This window comes from Prinia subflava, chromosome Z (assembly GCF_021018805.1).
Source record: "Prinia subflava isolate CZ2003 ecotype Zambia chromosome Z, Cam_Psub_1.2, whole genome shotgun sequence".
Lineage (NCBI taxonomy): Eukaryota > Metazoa > Chordata > Aves > Passeriformes > Cisticolidae > Prinia > Prinia subflava.
Genome location: NC_086283.1, coordinates 93,324,607 through 93,349,346, shown reverse-complemented (window position 1 = coordinate 93,349,346; position 24,740 = coordinate 93,324,607). Strand labels below are relative to the sequence as shown.

The following is a 24,740-nucleotide window of genomic DNA, read 5'->3' as shown; positions in this document are numbered from 1 at the left end:
AAGAACTAGACATTTTACTTGTTTAGTTTGGAAGACTATGTTGATATTTCACACTTAAAGAAAGGCTGATGTGGCCCCAACAAATCCACCTAACCATGTAAAGGAATTATCAGCATTTGATCCTCTTTGATAAGCATCAAAACCCCTGAATTTTTAGCCCTTATATTTAAAATTAACTCATTACAGTTACATTTGTGAGTGCTCAACTTGTCTACACCCTGTAGTGTACAGTCTCAAAGCAAACATACAGAGAAAAAAATTGTCACTAGTGGCAATTTCTGCTGTTTTCTATCAAGATCATTTGCCACCACTGCTACACTATGGCAAAGGCGCTGAATAAAAGGAAATTTGGCAGCTCAAAGTATCTTCCTCTACTCCTTTCCCTAAATCATTGGGCTTGCCTTCAACCTTCCAAACAAATGAGAGGTCTACAGAGAATAGAACGTGTCACCCTACAAACCTCAGTCATTCAATCTATGCACTGAGGACAGATGTTTGTAGAAAAAATATTTAACCTGTGTTTTAAGACTATTATAAACATTACAAACATATATGCATAGATACTGGAGAATAACAACAACAGTGTTAACTTTCAAGTGTCTTTGCTAAAATAGTTTCATTTCCTTTTTGACTGTGTTACCACTTTAATGCACCTCATTAATGCATCCATTATTATGACAATGGTCATAACACTTTTAAAGTTTTCACCTTCCCCATTAAAGGATGTTACTACCACAGCCATGTCAGCTAATCTCCCTGGGAGTCTCCCTCCTAACAAAAAGGAAAGCAGTCCCAGAGAGGTATCACACAATGCAATGGAAAGCATGAGGGAACTTCTATTACATAAAATATCACCTCCACAAAAAAGAAAAGGTTATTACTGCCTTGGTATATAAAAGAGTCCCTGCCTCTTGAGGTAGTAAAGGCAATTCCTTTGACAAGGGCCCTCTTGGCCTTCTGTTACCTACAATTCATGACAGGCCAGTAAAGTTTTACCACTGCTGCCCACTCATCCTGCTAGAAGCTGGATTTCCACCTTCTGAATGGCTGGGCAAAGAGCTTACTTTGAGACAGAGTGATGACAATGCCTACCACTGTCACATGCTACCTACCCTACTCTACAGCATAAGGATTCTAGTGGCTAGAACATGACAGCTCAGGGCTTCTCTCAGCCAGAGGTCAGGGTTCAACTGTGTTCTAGTGACCAGTACTCAAAATTATTCAGAGTTTACTTAATAGCACTTTTCCACTGTATCTTACCAACAAGACTGAATAAAAACCTGGCTGTGTCTCCCACTGCTTCAGTTGTTCCTCAGCTGGCTTCAACACTGCAGTATCTTGGCTAGTAGCTTGTGTCAAGACTTGCAGAACAACAGTGCTGGCACTGTTGAGATCCATGAAAATCTGAAAACATTAAAAAGCAGAAAAAACACTTAAGGAGAAAAAGACAGCAAATATAGCCAGGTATTTTCCATTCACATTATCTAAACACCCCACGTTCATTTTTCCTTACACCACACAGTGTAAAGATAACATGACACCCACTCACATGCAGTTTTGGTACAGGGATAGAATTATTTGCTTTCAGAAATCTCTCAGCAGAAAGAGCAAGCATTAAATCTATCATTAGAAGCACATTTGCTAGATTTGAGGAACTGCAGGAAATATTTTGATTGTACAACCGTTACCTCTCTTGTGAAGCACAGCAAAGAGCAAAACTGCAACCAGAGATGATTGTTCAGCTGTAAGCAAAGTAAACCATGGGGTTGTCTGAAAGAGGCAAAGATACAGATTATTAACATTATTTCATTTTATTTTTCCTTCAAGAGAGAAAACATAGTTAAATTCTGTAATTCAAATTCACCAAAACAATTCATATTAATTAAAAAAGAAAGCATAAAGTCTCACAATTACTCTTATATACAAATGCTAAATGCATAACCAGCTGAACTGTGAATGTGTATTGCCACATTTCCAATGTATATACATCCTTATGCACCCTTGTACTCTACGAAGGCAAAACAAAACACTGCTCTTCAGATGACAGAGATTACATTTATAATGACCACACAAACAACATAACATGAAGAAAAAGACACATATATGAAAGGAACTATGAAGTCTGTTCTCTGCTTATAAAAAAAGACGGTTTGAAGCCTGTATCAAATTTTAGTAACACATACACAGTTAAATATTCATATACTTAGGTTTCTAAGTAAACAACAAAGCTTCTCTTCAAAGAGGAGAGAGGAGGAGGTGCTGGTGGGGCATCCAGAGAAATTTCTTCATGGACAGATTGTTAAGCAGTAGAATGGCCTGCCCAGGGAAGTCATGGAGTTGTCATCCCTGGAGAGGGTCAAGAAATGGCTGGAATGTGGCATTCAGTGCAGTGGTGTAGCTGACAAGCTGGTGATCTGTCAAAGGCTCGACTCAGTCCTGGAGGTCTTTTCCAGCTGTAATGACTCTGATTTGCTTTTGTGTAATGGGAAAAAAAGGTTTATTTTTCCACCTTCAGGAGAAAGATCAAGATTTAAATTGTTGCAGCAATGGTAAGAAAGTGGGAGAATTGGAATTTATTCTGATGTAGGTTAAAATTTTTGATTTTTTTAGAAAAATCACCTTAACAACAAAACTAGCTGCAATACTGAAACCCTTTTATACCAGTAATAGCATTGCACAATTGAAAAAAAAAATTACAGCCCTAAAAAAATTTCTTCATCTCCAAATCTCCACTCATCCTCAACAAAAGCTGACTAAAATTTGAAGGTCCTAATGTTAAAGAAGTCTACTTTCAAACCCGTGAAACACAAAATCACAACAGTAATCAAACAGGTGACTCCATCTCTGCTTTACACTTCCCATGCGAAAAATCTTCCAATCTTGTGCTTTAACCAGCTGTGCACAAGGTGGCAGAAGGGGGGTCACTGCAGGGGTGTCTTCTGTGAAAAGCTGCAAGAAGCTCTCCCTGTGCCTGAGAGGGGCAGTGCCAGATGGCTCCAAGGCACATCTGCCACTGGCCAAGGCTGAACCCGCCAGCAACAGTGGCAGCACCTCTGGGACAGTGTTTAACAAGGGGGAGGAAAAACCTGCAGGCTTTTTCTTCTGCTGCAAATATATATACTTCATCTAGAACAGTTCTCATTAGAAGACATATTTATTTAACTTAGTAAAATGCAAGCATGAAAAACGGGGTAATTTTTTTTCAGTTTCTTATTTCAAAACAATTACCTGGCAGTTGTAAAGACTGTAAAGAAAAAAGAATAAAAATCCAAGTGAAACATTCACTTCTTTTAAATAGTATTTCTCATTCTTGAAAAAGTTTGTATTTCCATATAAAAACTGGAGCAGCTACTGTCTGAGCTACTGCTCAAAAAAAAAACAAACTGCAAGAAAAATCAAACTAAGCTTAGTGAGTCAGAACAGAAAATTTATTTAACCCAATGTTCTTTCTCTGTCAAAACCACAGCAGACATCCAAGTCATCACATTTCTACATAATACTGGCCCCGTCATCCAGAAAACTCTGGTTCAAGGATTTTCTATTAAGAGGCAGGGAATTCAACAGCCCTCAAGATTTAGTCTTCCATGAATCTGCACAGTAGCTTTTTGATCCCATGTAAAGAACAGTCCTCACACAATACTGGATGAGGCTGGCACAAGTCAAATAGCAAAACTGAATTAAAATACAATAATCTCCCTGAAGAAGGGTCACCTTTTAGATAAGGTTTATAAATACTGTAAAATATTTAAGGAAGTGGTATATTCTGTATGATTTTGATAGCAAAAAAATTACTGGAAAAACATCTATTAAATGTGTAGCAAATACAAATGGCAAAGATGCCAAAAAGCTGTCTATTGCTACTATTTTTTAAAAATTCCTCTGAACAGTTTCTGTTTTCTTCTAGTAAGTGACTAGTCTTGTATTAATTTCTATTTTTATAAAAACAGAAAAGAAAATTTTAAAAAAATCCAACAAACTATTTTGAATCAATCCTTACTGCACAAAACTCGAATTTGCAGTTTAAGCTAGCTACAAGTAAGCTAAAACAAAGAGCTACAGTTACCAAAATAAATAGAATAACCCTCTTCTCCACCCTTAATCTCTTAAATATCCAAAGACAGAAGGAGCAGAAAAAATGCAGGTTTTGGTTTGGATCAAGTTTTCTAATCATTTTCACACCACATTGCTAGACAGGTAAATGTGCTAGGCGTAAAAAAGCAGACAGAACAGCAAGCAGCTTTTATTTCACACTCTTGTCAAAATGTTTGTTGACAAACTTACAAATTGTGACTGAGCCATAACCGCCCACCAAAAGGCAGGGGTGGGATAGTGGGGGCACACACAACAAAAAACCCCAAACAAGCCAAAATCTCAAGCCATCTCAGCACACTGTCCCACAGACACCAGAGGACACTACAAAAGCAAGGATGAATATGTGACTTCCAACAATGTCAAGCCACTACAGGCTCAGGTCCCAGCATGTTATTTCAACTCTGTCAAAATCCTTACCCCCTTCTCACCAACAGGATTTCTATGGGAACTTACTCTCTGCACACCCCCTGTAAAGACAATTGACTCAGGGAGGGCACCAGCTCCTGTCTTAGTGGGATCTGCTCAAAATACAGTTTTAATTACTGCCATGTACAGATGAATATGTGAAAGTTACTCCTGCAGGCAGACACAGCTGTACTTCAGGAGTTTAAACCCAGCTCTCTTCAATCTTAGTTTGCTGTGATGCCCTCACATTGCCCACTTTTTTTTTTCTTTTTTAATTGATGAACCAGGGTTCTTCATACCCTAATTTACACAGTGGATATACGGATACTCTTAACCTCACAGAACTGCAAAGGCTATGAACATTGGCTCTAATACTATGAGATAGAGACAATCTTTACCTCTTGCACATCTGACTTCACTCTTGCATGGGGAAAGGCAAAAAGGGACATAGGTTACCCCACAGATTGGTTAAATCACAGGGACATAGTGATTTCTTCATAGCTCATGGGACTTCTACAGCTTTACCCAGTAATGAGCTTTTTCAGGAGGTGAGTATTAAATATTGTCTTTTGGGTACTTTCAGAGACATGAGGCACGTATAGAAATTCTGACAGTCTGTCAACCTGATAAGCAACACATTCTTAGAAGGTCTGCATTTGTGTCACAACAGCCAGAATTTCCAGGTTTGTTTACTGAGCAAGGGTGTAATTTCTCTTTTTTACTTACTAGAGTCAGTCTGTGCCTTCACAATAAACACTGAGCAGTAGCAGGAATGCTCGTTGCTTTCTCCTACTTTTCTGTGGTCCACACCCATTGCTATAACAACCAAACTGCACACAAACATTTTGGAAGAAGGAAAAGAAATCCCTTTCACTAGAAAGTGTTCAATGCTTTCAGCTGCAAACTCAAGCTGGAAACTCTTTTACTGCCATGACAGAATTCTGTCTTGCAAAAGGAAAAAGAGATTATCTGCACCCCACAAGAAAAAGCTGCTCTCCAAGATCCCACTGGGTATGACAATACTTAACTTGACAAAAGCATATTCTCAAGTCTCAGCTGGGAGAAAAAAAGATGAACTACAGTTACATCTAGAACAAAAACAACATACTGAATGTCACCCCTTAGCACAATGAGTTAGCATCCTCTGAGACCACAAATACCAATACCAGTTCCTCGTCCTTATCAACCAATGTCCTATACATCCATTCCCACTTTCAAACTCCTTCATCTCCTTTAAGTGGCAAAAATGCAAGTGTCAGTTCTGTTCCATTCTTTACTCTTTAATTCCTTTTCTATGGGGGTGTCTAAACACACATTTTACTTTTCAAGACTATTCCAAGTGTTTTAAACATTCTAGTTTTATATCAGCCATGCCAATCTAATGTTTTTCCTGAACAGAAAATGCTTCTGATACAGAAAAAAAGGTATTGAGGTGCTTTTCCCATCACACTAAAATACATCCTAATTTTAAAATCACATCAGCTATGAAAAGAAATCAGTGACTGTTTAACATCTGAAGGGGTGCGAAACAAAGGATTTCATCACTAAACACCTCCCTAATTCACTTTCTCCAAGAGAATGAAGTGTAGCAACTCACTCACACCCAGACAATTAATTCTGAGTATTTTTGTTCTCTTTTGTTAAGAATTCAATTCATTCTTTCCCACTCTAAGACAGTGCAAGAATAAATTCAGTTAAGATTTTACGAGATCAGAAGAAGACAAAGCTATAAACCTATTACACAAAATACAGTGTGCTCTCACTGATCATAGTGCAAATACATTCTGGAGTACTTCATGAGCACAGGAGCCTCTGTGGATGTGTTCATCCTTCTTCAGGCAGTGCCTGAGATGGCTTCTAGGACATCATTTCCAGTTTGGTTCTCACAGCTCTCCCTTTCCCCAGCTCAAGAGGGAATAAACTGGAAAGAGGCCAGAGCTACTAGGATAGTCTGTGGTCAAAACCAAATTATCTGTGAGGAGAGTTTGAGGACTTGTTTAAGACAGTGGAACCTAAGGAAGACTTTGCAGACGTTTAAAACTAACTCCCTGAAGAGTGCTTACAAAGAGGACTTGCTGTTTCTTATCAGCAGATTATACAAGTAATGAACAACTAGAAAGCTACATCCTGTAGCTCACAAGGTTCAAGTAGAAACTTAAGACTGTTTTTTACAACACATTTGTTTCAAGGAAAACAGGGAAAACAAAGTTTCTATGCTGAAAAGCCACAAGAAGTCCTGAAATAAGTAACACAAATGTTGGCATTCAGTCATAGATATAATACATTAGCAAAGATACTGTCACCCTCAGGAAAAGTCAGTAGTTACACTGATATGAGAGACTGTGTCTCTCCATTCTTCTGCAAACTCTTCCACGAATCTCTTTTCTAGCATTGCAGTATCTCTACAATCATGTCACATGCTAGTAGTCCTACTAAAGAGTGCACCCCAAAAACTATCCTGGTTATTGAAGGTACAATTTAAACTCAGTAGTAACTACAGCAATCACCAAACCCAACACAATGACTAATGTCAAAAATTACTAAGATTTTCCAAAACCTACATATTAATTTTTCTTTATGTAATTGAACCACACTATTTATAGTTTCCCCAATTTAAGCCACAGTAAAGAAGACAAATAAAAATACCTGAGCAGGAAAGAGTTGGAGGTGTTTTTTTCCCATACTGCTAGTGACAGAAATACAGGAGTAGAATTTCCAAAATTTCATTTTCACAAAAATTTAACATTGAAACTAAAACCTAGGTTTGAAAAAAGCATGCAGAAGACACAAAGGATACAAGAACTAAGAATATGAGGACCACAGTAATAAAGGACAGTAACAAGAAAGGCTGACAACAATGTTAAGGAAAGTTAATCAGATTATACTAAAATCTCCTAGGCCTTTCACATTAAACAGAAACCAGCAAAGTGACCAAAATTCCCAACAGAAAAAAACAGGGAGTAAAGAAGTGAATGAGATAATTCCAAGGATTAACTCAAAAATTACTCTGTCACAGGGTTCAATACTGGTGACACAAGAAAAGCCAAATGGACACAGAGACAATATTTTTATCACTTAACAATAAATTTCTAGGATGACTGATGCCTTAAGCTTTAGCTTTCATATTTTCAGATTCTGTGCTGCCTAGGGGTGCAGTTCTGGGCCTCATATTAAGTGCCAGTAAATTCTCTTCACATGGCAGGTAGACAAAACAAATCCTTTTCCTGCTGAGGACCAAGGATAACTTTCAGTCCAACAGCATAAACAACAGGGGACTGAAGAGAGAAAACAAGAAGGATGAGACGACACAACCTGAAGCTATAATAGGACAATTAAACCCCAATGTGCAAATGGACCAAAACTTATAAAAATGTAAGATCTTGTGACTGGTCATCCATTTTGTGACCATTCTCAGTCCACCCTGGGTGTAGCCCTGGTCAGGCTCCTGTCCTGCCCAAGGGGGATCCTGGAGGCCTTTCAATAAATGCCTACTTTATTCTCTAGCTTAGTCTCTGTTTCAGGTCAGCCTTCCCGAGGCATCATGAGCAATACTACAAGGTGAATTTCATTCCTTTGACTTCCTCCTAATTTACCTAATATAATGGATTTTCAAAAAGACCTAACTGACCACTTAAGAACAAACTAGTGCCAAGCAGCTGAGAAATGCAAGTTTCAGTCGGCCTTCATGCTCTGGAACAGGTTTAAACCCTTCCATTTTACCTACACTTAAATCCCACTTCTGGTGATACAGTTTTGAAATGTTATATGTAAAGCATGGGTGACAAAAATCTTTACTTTATCATTTATACACATCATAGTAAATGCCTTCGATGAGAACAGTATAATGAAAGAATAAGAGAAGAAAAATAGAGAAGAGTGGCGAATTTCCTATTACCACAAAGTTTCAAGAAACAAAACTCCACAAGGAACATGTTATTTGCAAAAGCTCAGGCGAACCTTACACATTATGAATATAATTTGAATTCTGCCGCGTTTTGCTGATGTGCTCCACGGGCTAATTTAAAAGACATGTCAAATATGTTACAGGGATGACCTCATGTATGAGACATGGGAAGCAAGGCACATGGAAGCATAAGCGGGAAGCAGCACCACTATTGCATTTAGGGCCTTGTTCTTATATTTTACACACACTGCTGTTTCCCACGGTAACAAACTGGAGAAATAACTCACCACTGCTGCACTGAGCCTGCCTCTGATTAAGGGAAGACTCTGCTCTGCAGAAAAACTGCTGCTCTTCAGCCTGCAGGAAGAAAACAATCACCTAGAATAAAGGCTAGTACGCGCTCCTTCCCGCAAAAATCAAGTTCTACCAGATTAATGCCTCATCTTCCTCCCATGGCTCCCCATTAATTCTACCCTGACGACGAACTGATTCAAGGAGAAAGCGGGAAACTGTTCCCTGGAATTAGGTAACAGCTATTTCCTTCCAGCCCCTTTGCAGCTGCCATTGTAACAGGTGAGGAAGGCCTCGCTGCCTCAGCCCCGAGGGCGCTGCCCCGGACCCGGCACCCGTGGCGGGCACTGCACGCCGGAGCCGCGCCGGCTCGGGCAGCGCACACGGGGGCACAGCCGGCGGGGCAGCAGCCGAAACGGGCGCGTAGGAGCAGCGCCGCCCGCAGCGGCACAGCCGCGGGGCTCCACGCCCCGAGCGCTGCCTCGCCGACAGCCGCCGGCGCCTTTTCCCCTCCGCCCGTCCCCCCCGGCCTCCACGAACCGGGACCCGGGAACGCCGCGGCGGCACCACCGCCTCCCCGGCGCGCCGCCCTGACGTCACTGCGCCGCGACCCCAGCGCGCGGCCCGCGCCGCTCCGCCGGCAGAGGCGGGCTGGGGGCGGGGCCTAGGGCGGCGGGGGCGGGGCCGCCGGAGCGCGCTGCCCGCTGACGTCATGGGAATGGCGGGACGCGGGAATTGTGGCGCGCTCCGCCGGTGATGCGCACCCGGGAATTCTGGGCGGCTGCAGCGGCGCGGGGCAGGGCAGCACGGCGGACGTGCGTGGTGTTTATGTCAGAACGTAACGCTAAAAATATATACGCGAAAGTAAAGCAAAAGATACAGAAGTATGTTAAAAAAAGAGTATACTTCATTGGCGTTCCAGGGGCTGGGAATGACTGTATCGGCACTGCGACTCCGGGCCATGAGCGGACAGGCACTTTCAGCACAGTCAGGGGGTTAAAGTGCCGCGTTACCTTATGGGCAGAAATTGATGCGGGTCGTCCTGCAAAATCTGTCTTTCTGTCTTTCCCTCCCTCCCTCCCTTCCTTCCTTCCTTCCTTCCTTCCTTCCTTCCTTCCTTCCTTCCTTCCTTCCTTCCTTCCTTCCTTCCTTCCTTCCTTCCTTCCTTCCTTCCTTCCTTCCTTCCTTCCTTCCTTCCTTCCTTCCTTCCCTCCCTCCCTCTCTCTCTCTCCCTTTCTCCCTCTCTCTCTCTCCCTTTCTCCCTTTCTGTCCCTTTCTTCGGCTCTCTCCTCCCCTTTCATTCATCTATCACTTTCTCTTTTCCTTTCCACCCTACCCCTTTATCCAACACCCACTGCCTAGACCTACGGACCAGCCCAGGGTACTAGACACACCTATTTGTTACCCCGTGTGTCATTTACTGATAAACCTTGGAAAGCTTTTGTGTACCCGCTGCCTTCCGCCGTCGCTGCTGACCGCTGTCACTCAGGGCTCACGGCCGCTCTCATCCCCAAGGGCGGAACGGGCCCGCTGCTCCCGGGAGGATCGAGCGCGCGCGCCGGCCGGGACAGTCGCCGCTCGTGCTGCCGCGGTCCGCCGGTCCGCCAGGGGGCGCTGCACCGCCCGTCTGCCGCGCTCGGGGCCGCTCGCCAGCTGCAGTACCGCGAGACACGTGCGCCGCGGGGCCGGGGCGAGCCGAGCGCGGCCGAGCCCGACCGAGGGGGGCCGAGCCGAGCCGAGCCGAGCCGAGCCGAGCGGGCCTGAGGGGATCCAAGCGGAGCCGCCGCCATGCCCAAGGCGCGGGCCGGGAAGCGGCCGGAGCGTCGGGAGGGCCGCGCCGGTGGTGAGTGTGGACAGGACCGGACCCGGGCCGGACCGGGCCGGGCGGGCAGGATCCCGGGAGCCGAGGCCGAGCCGACGCTCGCAGCCGAGCGGGGTGCCGGCGGATCGCGGCTGCCCACGGTAACACGCTGGTCTCTGCCCTAGGCATCCTCTTCAACACCGGGGCCGGGCAGCACATCCTGAAGAACCCGCTGGTGGTGAACAGCATCATCGATAAGGTGGGAGCGGCGGCGGGCCGGGCTGGCGGGACGTGCGGGAAAGCGCGGCTCGGCCTTGCCGGGCTGTCCCGGCGGAGGGACAGCCCTGCCGGAGCCGGCCGGCGCCTCACGCCGCCGCTCGTGTGCGCGGTCCCTTTGCGTTCGTGGGTCCCTTACCTGGTTCTGCACGCGTGGCCAGCGATGCGGCATAACCCAGCGCCAGGACGTTCCTGTGCCCCGCGTCTCCCGCTCGTTCCTTTATAAACGACTCTCACGCTCCCTTGATACGCATTTTCAACTTTTTGCTGTGTGGAAAGCGCTCACTTTCATTCTCGAGTGAAATGATTGCCCGAGGTCGGCCCTAGGGAGGCACTGGAAATGGTGTTTGTCCTTAGGCTGCCCTGCGCCGCACCGATGTCGTTCTGGAAGTGGGCCCGGGAACTGGAAACCTGACGGTGAAAATGCTGGAGAAAGTCAAAAAAGTAAGCGCAAATTCCCTCACGTACACCCCCTTCCCAAGCTCTGACCACGCTGTGTCTTAGACTATGGCAAACGTAGTCTTCGTAGGTGTGATACACATAAGTAGAATTAGTCCGTCGATATTTTCATGATATTTGAATAATCCCAAAGGGTTTTTAGCTGGTCATGTAAATTTTGTGTGGCTTTATCGAACTACATTGCTGTTAACCATTTATGTGGTAAAGCTGGCATGTGTTTGGAGAGGGAGGAAGGTACAAAGCCTAATAGAGATTTTAAAAGAATTCTTTAAACCCTTAGCAACAGATACAGGGTTGGGGTTTTTATGATTAAATTCCAATTAGAAGTTGCAAATATATATTTATTTTTTCAGGTTATTGCATGTGAAATTGACCCTAGACTTGTTGGTGAGCTTCAGAAGAGAGTCCAGGGCACGTAAGTATCAATTACAGAAACAGTAAGCACTTAAAGCAAGGGAGCTACTTTGGTACAAATTTTGGCAATGCGCTTGTCTGAGGATAACCACAATGTAACTTTTTCCTCAGGTGTCTAGCAAATAAACTTGAAATCAAGGTTGGAGATATCTTGAAAACAGACTTACCGTTCTTTGATGCATGTGTGGCTAACTTGCCTTACCAGGTATGGGCCAAACAACATAGCATACAACAACATAAAAAGATTTATTTTTAAATGCTAATTTCCCAGAAATTGTACTGACATTATTAATTTTTTTTCTCAGATTTCTTCACCTTTTGTTTTCAAGTTACTGCTTCATAGACCTTTTTTCAGGTATGTGGAACAATGAGCTCTGTATTACCTGGGAGGAAAGAAAATAGTTTAAAAATAATTTCAAATCCAGTATTTTTTTTTAGTTTGCAGAATAGCAGTTTGATGGGTGAGAGCTGCACTAAAATTTTTCTATAATACATAGCCTGACAGTGCCTGGAAATTAAGTTTATGTTGATGTATTGAGCATGAGGAGAAAATCTAAATTTGGATACAGTGAGTGCCCAGCAGATAAAAACAGGAGTTACACCTTCTTGGTATTACAATTAAGTATTATTCCAGGGATGAGCAAGGCAACATAGCATTTCAAATACCTTCCTACCAAGTTAGGCAGGAAAGGGTAGAGTCAATGCCAAGTCACTTTCTTGTTGTCTGATCTAAAAACGTAGATGCCCTGTCTTTGTCGGGCATCAGTGTGTCCACAGCTCTTGATTTCTCTCAGAGTAATGTTGGTAATGTTACCAGTCAATTTTTGGAAAGCCTGGATTTGAAGGACTCAGCATAAAGTTATTCAAAATGATCTATTACAGTCAGGCAACTCTGAGACTGGGCTGTCTCTTTGATCCTGATCCATTTAGCAGTATAAATAATCAAATTGTGCAACAGCTTTAAGGAGACTTAGATGGTGTCACCATCAAGTTCTGTGATGGGTTTTGGGTTTTTTTCAACACACTAATTAAGGTAGAGTTGTTCATTATGAACTTTTACTCTTCTGAGTGCTGAGGCAAATTGTGTGTTACCAAGTGTGTTAGCCAGCTTTTGACATGAAAATTGATTACTTAAAATTTTTATCATTTCTGTTACTCTCAGGTGTGCAATCCTTATGTTCCAAAGAGAATTTGCACTTCGTTTGGTTGCAAAACCAGGAAGTAAACTGTACTGCAGACTTTCTATCAACACCCAGTTATTGGCTCGAGTGGACCATCTGATGAAGGTATGTCACTCTGCATTTAGGTAGCTCAGCTGTCAAATGCAGAAGAGGAGTGTTGCAAGGGATGTGAGGAATTTGCTGCTTATTCACACAGCTGCTTGACTGCTCTTAACCAACAGGTTGGAAAGAACAATTTCAGGCCTCCTCCCAAAGTTGAATCCAGTGTTGTCAGAATAGAGCCAAAGAACCCACCACCACCTATCAACTTCCAGGTGAGCAGTGTGTACTCAGCATAACATGCCAGTGATAATACTTAATTCCATTTTTCTATCCACTTACCACTCAGTTCCATGTGCTGATTCTAGTGGTATTCTTTAGAGTTTCTGTGTTGATCAGGCTTGTGTTGGGACATTAACAGAACATGCCAGCATCAGCTGGGTGCAACTTTGTGTTCTCGTAGTCTTATGTGTATTTCTCATAACAACAAGGTCAGTTGGAGAACTGCTACTAATAATGCCCCTTTCATCATGGTTTATGTCTCCCAGGGCTGTTTTTGGCTGATGGTTTGGCAGGTTTTGACCAAAGTAATATATGAGATTTATGTTCGGACAAGGGTGTGTAATCTCAGAAGACAAAAGTTACAGAAGACTATTCTTAATTTTTAAAACACTTCAAGACCATTTCAGCCTTGCCCAAGGTTAGCCAGATTTTCTTCAGGTATCTGCCTCCTCTGCACATAATAACACCTAGGCATGAAAAAGTGCAATTCAAAGGGTTTTAATGGTGAAGTATTTTCTCCTCCATTTATATTGCTTTGTCCAAGACAAAAATGGTTTTTTGTTGTTTAGAAGGACATTTTCATGAAGGATTTTCCTTTGTGTTCAGAACTGTTCTGAAGTTGCCAGTAGACTGTTATTGTTTGTGTGTATGTTGTTTTCTAAAATTCTGAAATTTTTAATTTCAGGAGTGGGATGGCCTGGTAAGGATAGCCTTTGTTAGGAAAAACAAGACACTTTCTGCAGCATTTAAGTAAGTAACTTCCATCAAAGGAAATCTTTTTGAAGTTTGAAAGCCTATCCAGTTAACCATTTCTTTTGTGCAAACACATAGCAGTGTTACACAGTCAGTGATAAACCATGGTGGAAGCTTAATACTGATTCACAAACTTTTTCTTTTAGGAGAAAACTAGTTTAAAATTAATCGTAACTAACTGTAATTGTTACAGTTTTTTGTAGCAGACAAAACAACCAATCATGTGAACAGTAGTTACAGCTCAGTTTTCATGCTAAACATGTATTTCTTCCAGATCAAGTGCTGTAGAGCAGTTGCTGGATCATAATTACCGAATTCATTGTTCCTTACATAATACAGTAAGTTCCTTCTTAATCTATTACATTCTATTTCTGTGTACTGTGACTTACATACTGACTTCTATAAGAGTAAAAAATTAACATTGAAAAGCCTAATGCAACCAAGGTTTTCCAAAAAAGTTTGTTTGAAGGTGGGAGGAACTTGCCTTTTTTCTTAGAGAAAAATCTAAAAGGGTCATTAAATCATAGTGAAAAGCTTTAAAATCAAATATATTATTACAATATTGTCCATCTGTGTATGTCTCAAGGACTTCTACTAATTTAATGAAACACTTCATGTCTGCTTTTCAATACTGTTGTGATTCATATGTAATGAATGAACTGAGATACAAAAACAGAATAATGCAGTAATTCGTAATAGAAAAAGTGTAACTTTTTTCACTTGAAACAAGAACTCTTCTAAAAGCAGGAAAGAGTTAGATTATTTAAATGAACCTTTTTCAGTGTTATGAGTAGAAAATAATTTCTATCCCATTTTTCATTGACAGGAAATCCCTGAAAACTTCAAAATTGCAGAGAAAATACAGACAGTTCTAAAAGATACAGGTTACTCTGAAAAGCGAGCCCGTTCAATGGATATAGATGATTTCATTCGGTATTCTTTTTTTTTTTTTCTCTTTATGCCTTCCTTCTAAGCTTCTTTAAATTCTGTCTGTATCTGTACCTGTGTAGCACAGATTAGTATTGCATTGCAGAGGAATTGTTGGGTTTCCCTCTCAGTACCAGACACTGCTTGCTTCCAGTCCTGTACATGAGCAAACACTCAAGCCCTGCTTATGTATTTTAAATGCTGTTTACAATATTGAGGAGCAACTAGCAGAGGGTCCCTGTTTCAGGTGTTTGTGTGCTAGACCCTTCTGTGTCTCATTTAAAAATGGCCAGAGTGTAAATTGATTATTTAATTTTCCCTGAAGTCTTACACAGCCTTTCTCTGCCTTGAGGGTTAGGCCATAGTCTATAGCTTAATTTTAAATATGAATAATTTACTGCTATATTTCACTCTTATTTATGATGGCATCATGAATCCTCTCGTAATTCAAGATAAAAGTTCCTAGCTGTTTGTTGTTTGGAGAACTAAGACAGGCAATGCTCTCTGAGAAACATAGTGAACTTGATAGGATCCAACATAAGTAACTGCATTGAAAATAAACCTGCGTCTCTAAAATGTCAGATTTGCTAATGACTTCTAGTTTCAGATTTGTAAAAGTTCTTTCTTTGCAGTTGATCAGTGATGGCTGCTTTCATGCTATTTGCTTTGCACAGCTTAAAAATGTCTCAGACTGAAGTTTAAATTGCTAGAATTGTAATATACGTATTTCACTCTTTCAGATTGCTACATGGCTTCAATTCAGAAGGCATCCATTTTTCATAGATACTGCTAGAAGAATGAAAGATGCTGTATTTTTCCACTAAAGTTTTCCCAAGCCAGAGTGAGTGCAATGGGACAAGCTCCTCATAAAAGCAACAAACAGAATACGGCGTTTATGCTTGGACTCGGAATAAAATGTCATATGTGGTTTTATCACAGACAAGAAACTGGCAAGAAACTGCTGCTGCATATTTTAAAAGCAGTAAACTCTTTCAGAGCTGAAGTGAGGTGCTGGGCTACCTCATGACTGTGTTTTTCTATATAAATCCTAAACATGGATCGATGATAATTGACAACTGTGTTCTCCGATCATGGACTTCACCTCAGTATTCATGCACAATATTCTACACCTGAACACATAAAGGGTCTGGACAACAAAAAGAAATTTGCAATAATTCGGTTTTTTTGGTATCAATCCTTTGTGTGTTGTTTCAAAGTACATGTAAACCCCTCTTGATTTGAGAAGCCTGTCTCTCTCATCCCTCTGGTAACTACCAGCACTCCAAGCCTGTTAGTAATGTGCTTCTCTTAAAGGATCCCAGTGAGTGTTTCTCAGAAAACAAAAAAAATTACCTTGTGAGCTTCATGTCATTTACAGAAGTGCCTTTACCCTCTCCTCCATTTTTCCCAGTAGGAACTGGGAAAAAACTACCAATGGGCCAGGGCTGGTAAACACGGACAGCAGGGTTGAGTTTTTTGTTAACTAAATTCAAGCATCTATTTTTAAGGTAACTACTTCACTGTTAAGGCAGGGAAAAGTTTGAGCACAGATCAATAGCTTTCAGTGAGATTTAGAGCAATGCATGCAAATTAGCAAAACCTCCTCTAAGAAAAACTTTATTTATACACATAATTGAATCATTAAGGTTGGAAAAGATGTCCTGAGTCCAGCTAGGAGCCCCATTGACATCCTATTTTTAAAAGTCATTGATTCAGAGGCATGTATAAAAATAGGCAGTCAAATTTATAGGCATCCTGAAGCATTGACTTAACTGAATTGCACATTGATTTCACAATTTAATAATATAGTAATTGTAGTGCTGCTTCAGTTCATGCAGAACCAAATGATGAGTTAGGTAAACAGCCACAAGGAATATTGCTTGGAATAATACAGAAGGAGCAAGTGCTGAAGCTATGTGTCAGCTTCCTTAATGCTTTTGTTTGACTGGAGAGGAATCGAGGGTAAGCTTGTTGGAATCCTGTTCAAGTAATTTCAGTCCATTACGGCAACGGGCTGCAGAAACCCGACTGCCACAACCAGCCCTACCAATTTCTCTTGATTTTAACTGCTTCAGTGTCAGTGTAGATCTGACTAAAGCGAGCTCTGGCACAAGGACTGGCAGTAGACGCAGTTTCTGCTTGCATGTGCTACTTGACAGGACACATGTAACTCACAGGGCTTTGTAAAAAGGCGCTGAAAGCTGACTGTCCTTTCTGGACCCACAGTAAGCCACAGCCTGGTTGTGGTGCTAGGCTTGCATGGATGGAGTGTAGGGAAGGCACTGCTATGCCTGTAGGATGTCTCAGTCTTCAGAAGCTTTTTAGAAATGTCTAGGGCAGCTTCAGAGAAAACCTCTGATACTGTATAACCTGTACTGTCACCAGCTAACAGAAGCTATTGCCTTCCATTCCTTTGTTTTTTTCTTTCAGCTGTGAAGAGGTGTGATGGTTTTTTAAGATCTGCAAAACTAAAGTCAGGACAGTGGTCTGGGGAACTTCTTTCTATATAACAAACTTGTACAGGGGACTTGGCTTTATTTTGCAATCAGAGGTCTTTTCAAAAATGTAACTGATCTGCTTACAAATTGAAACTCTTCCCAAAGCATCACAGAAATTCTCAGATGTAATTCATTTAATAGCTTAATTTATTAAACACATTATGTAAAATCTACATGGTTTCAGTTTTCATGTTTACACACAGGAGGATTTTTTATTTTTAACCATGATGCGACAAGAGCTTCCCATAGCCTACTTTTCTATGGGACATACAAACATTAAACACTACAAGAAGTTCTGGCTCATTTAACTCTCTTTCATTGCCTTCCCTTTATTCCCCCCCCCAGGCCTGGCACAAACAACAGGCTTGTATTCCCAAAGTAATTTTTAAACATTTCCAAGCAAAAGTCTGCTGATACAAACTCCTGGGAAGAAGGAGAACTTCTACAGAGGTCTACAGTTTTTCATTTGACAAGAAGTTCTTACATGAAAGGTCAATCTTTTTTGGATACTGACTTGCAAAAATAACAAGTGCCACCACCTAAAAAGTGCTGATACACATGGCGCCATTTGTGAGAATTCAGGTACTTGTGGGATTTCCATTAGCGCTAGGTAGAGGTATTGTGCAAAATCGTCAAATGATGCAATTTTACCCCACTTTTCAGCTGCTGGCACTATACAAAGGGAAAAATAGGGATTAGCTACGTCTTAAAGCAACAGAACTACTCAAGCTACCTGCAAACTACGGTTAATGTACATGTAACTTTGTCATGCATTAAATTCGAAGTTTTTAAAACAGTATGTGAAAGGCCAGTATGGACATATTTATCCCCAAAGTTTGATAGTTAACTTATCCATACATAGCATTATCACACCATACCACATATCATATTATCTGCATTATCCTAAGATACAACTCTCCTCAGTACTTAAAACATTACCTTTTAATATACATCAACTAGTTTATATTTTTGTGGATTTTTGTTGATTTGTTGGTTTTTTTGGTTTTTTTTTAAATTGTTACGACTGTTAAAATTATATCACCATTTTATGGTATTGTAATAAATCAAGATTCCAGATTTTCACAAGAAAAATGGAATGTCCAGCTGTTCATCCACTCTCAACAGCCTGCAGTTCCTCTTAAAATGATATGGCACATCCTGTGAAATGAAACTAGCCACCAAAAAATAAGTCTTCTTGAAACACATCAAGAATGCACACACACTAAAGTAATTTATATTGACAAGTAAGGAATGTATTTTTTAAGGCTGTGCTTCAGAAAAAGGATGTTTAGGGTTAAGTAGCCTTCATCAAGGCACAGAATGGGAAGAGTTAAGCACAGCTGTCTGTGGAAGAAAAGTTACATAAAACCACTAGTGAGGTGTGCATGCACGCCACAATTTTAAACTGCACAGCTGGTCTTTGTCATGAAACTGAACATGGTCAGAAGGAAGTGCTGTGACCTTTTAATAGCCACAGTTTTGCTTTATTAAAAATATGGCAAGTATTTCCAAACATTTCACTATTTGAATAAATGAAATATTCAAAACAAAGTGCTTCACAGATCTGAACCCTGCATGGTTGTGCTGTCTGGTCTAGAAGCATTTTGTAGACATCATAGGAGCATTTCACATAAAACTGAAAATGTCATTCAGGTGAATAAGAAACGGGACATTTCCACGAACATTTCTAATATTTTTACTTTCAAGTAGTTGAGTTCTCTCAATCACTAGGTTTTGTAACAAATGTGTGCTACAGCAGTACGGGTTCATGAATTCCTTTAGCAGCAGAGGCCCTTTTCAAAGGGCACGTGGTCTTTTCGGGTTGATCTGTTTACTGGCCTGTTCCTCTTCTTGCAGAGCTGCCCGGAAAGATTTCACTTTGTCTTTAAGGAAAAAACAAGAGAATGAGTACTGATGTGCCTGTGCTCAACAGATCTTGAAACTAAGCCCTGATCCTCCACATCCCAGCCCTAACGAACAACAAGGAACATTCCTCCACAGAAATAGCTGACACTACAAACTACAAGAGGATTGAGCTAAGCTAGCATTCAAAACCATACAAACAAGTTGCTTAGCAACTTAGTCTCTTCTTGGATAGGATCCCCTGTCTCTAGGCAGGATAGGTTTGCAAACTGCACAATTGTATTCCCAGCACGTAAAGTGTTCACGCTTCCGTTCTCCTTCTATCTTAGAGAGTCTAGGGAGATACGCACCACCTATATCCTTTTCCTTCCCAGCACCTTCCAAAACACTCTTAGGAACATACAAAAATCATATTTAGTGTACAGTCTGCCATTTCTGCACATGCTAAAACCCAGAAGAGTAAATTCTATTCCCCTCTTTTTTCTTACAAATGTGAAAACCATTTTGGAACAGTGAGTAGGTTTTGGAACTCACTCACTGTAAATAGTTAAATGCATCATTCACTGGTTTCATTGTAATTCAGTAAGATTAGGAGAAACCTAAGGAAGTGTGGCATCCTCATTTTTCTATTCCCATCCCTTCTATTCCCCAGCAATATGCCCAAGAACGGGAAGAAGGAAACCAAAATGATGGCAAAAGTATGTCAGTTCCACAGTGACAGAAGTAAAGGTTGAATGATTCAGTGACCATTATGTGCCATGAGCAGAACACAGAGGATACCAGGACAGCACTTTTGTCTTTATACAAGTTACATCCTTTAAAATTACAGTTATATTAAGCTGGCTGTAAAGATGCAAGATCTCTTAGCATTTTACCTCCAGTAGCCTTTTGAAAAACAGAATCTGCTAAGTTTTTAGAGAAGGGGGAGTCACCTAAACTGCATTTTTTCACCACTGGTGTCTCAAATTGTCTTCTGAAAAGAAAGCCATCATCCATAAAAACAAAAGGAAAGTCCAGCTCCTAACTGGCATGCTCAGGAGGCAAGCAGGCCACATCTGATCTGCTTGTTGTATTCCAAGCAGATACTCAGACTGAGTAAAAAGTAAGATTTTAATTTACAGTTTTTTAACATAGATTAAGAAAACTGTTCCATCAGCCCCCAAACCCACCCGTGAGCTTTTGCCAGTATAGCAGTATGTTTCCTGGAGTCTAAACAGTTAACAAAAAAATGAAAAGGAAATTTATCTCCAGGACATACTCAACTGACAAGCTGATTTTAGAAAACAAGTGGAAGACTTAATTTTGGGCACTAAGAATTAGCTGCAGTTTGTTTTTCAACAAAGACAAGCTGTTAAAATTCAAACAAAGGCTGTTGAAAAAAAAAGGAAGCTAACAACTAAAATACTCAGAGCCTGATGGCACTCTTAAGCACAGTCTTAAAAATGACAGCAGGTTCCCTGCTACACTACACAACAGAGCAGGGACTGGGAGTTCCTACTGCTTTTTTCTCATTGCATAGCCTTCTGTTCTTTTTCATACAGTTGGTTTGGATTTTTCTTACCTTCCTTTAGTGTTTTGGAAAAAAAAGAAAAGTTACAAGACTGAGTTTGTACTCCTGGAGGTAAAGCATAGCATAGCATTCCTTTATGTTAGGATGGACTGATCATAGATGAGAACTTGTTCTTAGACTGCAGAATAAATGTTCCTTCCACTGGTGGCCAGCATAAGCAGGGAAACAAGACCCTAGAATACATCCACTTTTGTTTTTTCTTCTTTGTTTTTACTGCAAGTCTCCACGGCATATGCTAATAATGCCCAGAGAAGTGACTAAAAGCAACTTACCTCTAAGTTCAGTCAGAATATCAATTTTTTGCTCTAGAATTGCTTCAAGTTGGGTAGCATAAGAATCCACATCATAGTCAACTTCTTCTGTCATCTCAAGAAGTAGTTTTTCAACTTCCAACCATCTAATGGATTCCTAGATAAATGTTTAAAAATACAAAAAACCAAAATACATCAGCAGATTCTCAAGACCAAGAGCTGATTCAGAGTTTTTTGCACAATGACTACACATTTTACTGCCTAGTCACCTCAATAAAATAGATTTCAATCCAGAAATGAAACCTTATTCCTTATTCAACAAAACTGCATTTTTTTCTACATTCTTTTTTAATTTCAGTGGCCACATCATCACAGGTAAGCCCCAGCTACCCAGTTATCTTCACATTCAGAGCATTAGGTGGTTGTGAAGCTGAGGAATTTAGGGAACAGAACTTTATCATGTTCGTGCCCCTTACGCAAGAGTCAAACTTTGAAGTCTTTAAGTGTGGGCTGCCTACCACTATGTAGTCACACAGTGACTATTACATTCAAGGAGCCAAGATAATTCTGCCCTGTTTTGAGAGAAGCTGTATAAAAGGATACTTATTTTAAACTCACTATTATATGACCTAAATCCACACACAGGAATACAATAAAGGTTGGTTAAAGAAGCTCATCTTTGCACTCTGAACAAAAAATAAGAGGGGGGGAAAAAGCTTGTAGCAAAGAAGAATGCAGCCACGAGTTTAAATGTTACAGAACCATGCAAAATTGTGATCAGAAGAACTGAGCCCATTGGAAATGCTTTGGTTTAAAGAAAAGAAAGCAGCTGACAGCTCCGGGCATACTAGAGAGCTTGGTTTGACTTATTAAGATGAAGTCTTTCCCTCTATGCTCCACAGCCCAAGCAAAACTGAGAATGTAGTCCAAACTCCTTGTCTGTTTTTTGGCTTTCAGGAGAGATGGAGCTTACACTGGGGTAAGAGTCACCTCATCTAACCTTGTACATCGAAGACAAAGGCTCCTGGATATGTAGAGCACAGTTAGTTGCACTGGTGTATTTTAGCCATTGCTGTCAGGAAAGGATGCTGTGACTCAGCTGCTTTGGGAGAGCACTGACACAAGATGACTGGTACAGCTGTGGGATGTTGTATTGGTGCAGCCCACCCACAGACACAGCATAAACTAACAGGCCATGCTGTGATGAAGGGACCTGAGGCTCGGACACTCCTCCTCCCAGGGACTGCCAGAAGGAGCAGTAATCTCCAGCAGAAGGCCAGATGGACAGACAGAGGCAATTACATCCTAAACTAAAGCAGATTGTCTCTCCAGAAGCCGCATTAGGACATAGCCACAGCACACGGCACATGACTTTCACACTTCTGTATGTTTTACTTCAGGGCTAATGTTCCATTATAACTAGATCTCTACATTCACTGTAAGATGTTTTATTTAGCATCTTGCTTTATTATGAACACACATCAATGTTCCATTAAGCTAGATACCTAAGCTGATAATGTGTATTCCCTACGGGTTTGATGGTCTGCTGTTCTCCAGGAACAGATGTGCCAAACAGACAGCTTGCCTGAAGGCTTTAAGGTTATAAACAGAAGCAATCCACATTTCCTTCTGAAAACAAGTAACTCATACTTATTGCCCCAATTCTGTGGGTGTAAAAGGTTCCATAGCACTGACCAGCACTACATGGGCAGTATTCCTTCCAAAAGCTCTGACTAACAGCAAGTGAAATCTTTGCACAGCTGTGAAGATTGGAAGCAAATAGGGAGTCTGAAATACACAAATCTTCTGGAGAGGAAGAGGTCACAAAGAATATACAGATTCAGACACAATTCTTGGAAGGAGATGACCAAACAGAAATGGTGCTGACAGAAACATAATTACCAGCCCAGCAAAAGAAAATTTTACTAAATTTCTGCAATGACCAAGAAATGCACTTCTCTTTAATCATGGTGACTAAGATCAGGTATTACTGAATCTGTTCCTATTTGTTTGATCCAATCAGCTTAACATAATAAATCAGGTTAGGAATCTCTGACAGACAGAAAGGCTACAGGTCAGATGCTCCTCCATCTTCAAGAGTATGGACTTTCATTGGGAAAGTGTGAATTCCTGAATTAGGATAAAATGAAGTGGAGCTCTTTACCTGGAAGACAGTCCTGTGGTCTTCTACTACTTGCTCTTCCATTTCTACCATTTGAGACACAGCTTCATGGAAACTGAACAACTGTGGAGAAACTTCTTCTTCCTAAAAACAACAGTTAACCTTGTTAGCCTGCAAAGAACTGTGGCTACAGAAAATGTTGAATGTGACCAATTTCCTCACAGAACGTGGAAAAAAAATATGCAGAAGGCAAAGATTGTCAAAAATAGAATACAATACTTCATAGAAGTATTAAGAAAATCTCCAAGAATGAATAGAAGAAGCAATTAATTCAAAATATTTAGAGTTAAATTTAATTAATATTCACCAAAAATTTTCAGTCACTAATCATAGCAAATAGTGGAAATCAGAATACTCCACACAAAAATAACAAGTTAAAATAGTCTCAAGGGAAGAATTATAATTTCTAATATATTTTAATGCCCACAGAAGACTTTGGGTTTCTGTTAGGGCTTTTTGTTGTGCATGCTGCAACAGACAGGAAAAAATTTTCAAAAAAAGAGAAGAGCAATTACATTCAATGCATTCCAGGAAATCAAACTAAATTAAACCTTTAGAAAACAAAAGTTAAATAAATGTAAGGGAGTAATCTAAAATGTACATAGTGACTGATAAATTAGAAGAATGCACACATGGACTTAAAAACTGGGACAAAGAAGGCTTCTTTAAAAATTAAACTCAACAATAGAAGACAAAAGTACTGTAGGCTTAATTAATGTTTAGCAGGACAGGGTAGTTCCTTACACAGTGCCTTTGAAATATTTTTTAAAACATTAAGTAAGGCTTAAATTCATTCAACATAAGCAACGAACTAGTGATATGATAGGATATCTGGTTGGAAGGAACATCTAATGGGAAGCCCTAAGAATCACTACCATGTTCATATGAAACAGAAACCTGGAAAAAAAGTCATTTACTAAAGTGAGATATACTGCAGATATCACAAAGAGATGTCTGACAAGACTGGGAGTCTTGTGAAAAATGTTAGGATTGTAAGGATCTTTCCTTTCTCTTTATCATGGTCATTTTCAGAAACAGAGTTTTAATTTCTTTTGATTATTTAAGGATCAGGACTAGAGCTGATATTCAGCAATGAGAGAGAATGCCCTTCAGAAGACATCTCTCAGCCCTCTCCTCCTCCAGCCCAGGGAGACGTACTGGGAATATCATGTGGGTGTTTTCCCCAACAGTGCACTGGGTTTCACCCTAGGAAAACCAGAATACTAGGAGGTGGAATGATGGGTAGGCAGATTTCTGTACGGAGGGAAAGGCAAATACCATTGAAATGGGGTTTGCATGCAGGAAAAATAACATTCAAAACCACAAAGGGTGTTAAATAAAACAGATGAGTTTTAGGATACTTCCCACTGCCTAAAAGAATGTGATGCTATCGTGGAAAAAATGCATATTATAGATCGTCGCCACAGCCTGCCTAGACATTAAAAGCCCTCATCACTAAGGAAGGTAAAGAAACACTTCAAGAAACATTTTGGGTTTGGTTTTTCTTTTGTACAGAAATGAGCATAATACCATAAAGAGAAAAGGCAAGAGG

General features: G+C 40.7%; 3 protein-coding genes across 7 annotated transcripts in view; 1 reads left to right on the top strand and 2 right to left on the bottom strand.

Annotated features, from left to right (window-relative positions):
* Positions 1-9,338, bottom strand: part of IPO11 (importin 11) — an 80,703-nt gene extending 71,365 nt beyond the window's left edge. The window contains exons 1-4 of one of the 3 annotated variants that reach the window (XM_063422945.1): positions 9,233-9,337; positions 8,689-8,758; positions 1,689-1,770; positions 1,261-1,404 (exon numbers count right to left, since the gene is read on the bottom strand). In XM_063422945.1, coding sequence (XP_063279015.1) covers positions 1,261-1,398 — 138 coding nt within the window. In that variant the 5' untranslated portion in view covers positions 1,399-1,404; positions 1,689-1,770; positions 8,689-8,758; positions 9,233-9,337. Of the gene's footprint in view, positions 1-1,260; positions 1,405-1,688; positions 1,771-8,688; positions 8,759-9,232 lie in introns of all 3 variants that reach the window. The other 2 variants (XM_063422943.1, XM_063422944.1) reach the window with 2 other exon arrangements.
* A 998-nt stretch (positions 9,339-10,336) lies between these two features.
* DIMT1 (DIM1 rRNA methyltransferase and ribosome maturation factor) lies at positions 10,337-15,989 on the top strand. Its single transcript, XM_063421986.1, has 12 exons — positions 10,337-10,535; positions 10,679-10,752; positions 11,127-11,213; positions 11,582-11,643; positions 11,754-11,847; positions 11,948-11,997; positions 12,805-12,928; positions 13,045-13,137; positions 13,830-13,894; positions 14,172-14,235; positions 14,724-14,830; positions 15,565-15,989. Exons 1-12 carry the CDS (start codon positions 10,481-10,483, stop codon positions 15,605-15,607), a joined length of 918 nt encoding a protein of 305 aa, XP_063278056.1. The 5' UTR covers positions 10,337-10,480; the 3' UTR covers positions 15,608-15,989.
* Positions 15,990-17,451: 1,462 nt separating this feature from the next.
* The window catches only part of KIF2A (kinesin family member 2A), a 57,626-nt gene continuing 50,337 nt past the window's right edge, over positions 17,452-24,740 (bottom strand). For all 3 annotated transcript variants that reach the window (XM_063421985.1, XM_063421984.1, XM_063421983.1), the window contains 3 exons: positions 23,171-23,272; positions 21,028-21,163; positions 17,452-19,205 (listed from right to left, as the gene is read on the bottom strand). In XM_063421985.1, the coding sequence (XP_063278055.1) occupies positions 19,120-19,205; positions 21,028-21,163; positions 23,171-23,272 (324 nt within the window). In that variant the 3' untranslated portion in view covers positions 17,452-19,119. The remainder of the gene's footprint in view (positions 19,206-21,027; positions 21,164-23,170; positions 23,273-24,740) is intronic.

Coding starts and splice junctions, on each gene's coding strand:
- DIMT1 (XM_063421986.1), top strand. CDS start 10,481: ATGCCCAAGGCGCGGGCCGGGAAGCGGCCGGAGCGTCGGGAGGGCCGC. Junction 11,998..12,804: donor CTTCATAGACCTTTTTTCAG/GTATGTGGAACA, acceptor TGTTACTCTCAG/GTGTGCAATCCTTATGTTCC. Junction 12,929..13,044: donor GAGTGGACCATCTGATGAAG/GTATGTCACTCT, acceptor CTTAACCAACAG/GTTGGAAAGAACAATTTCAG.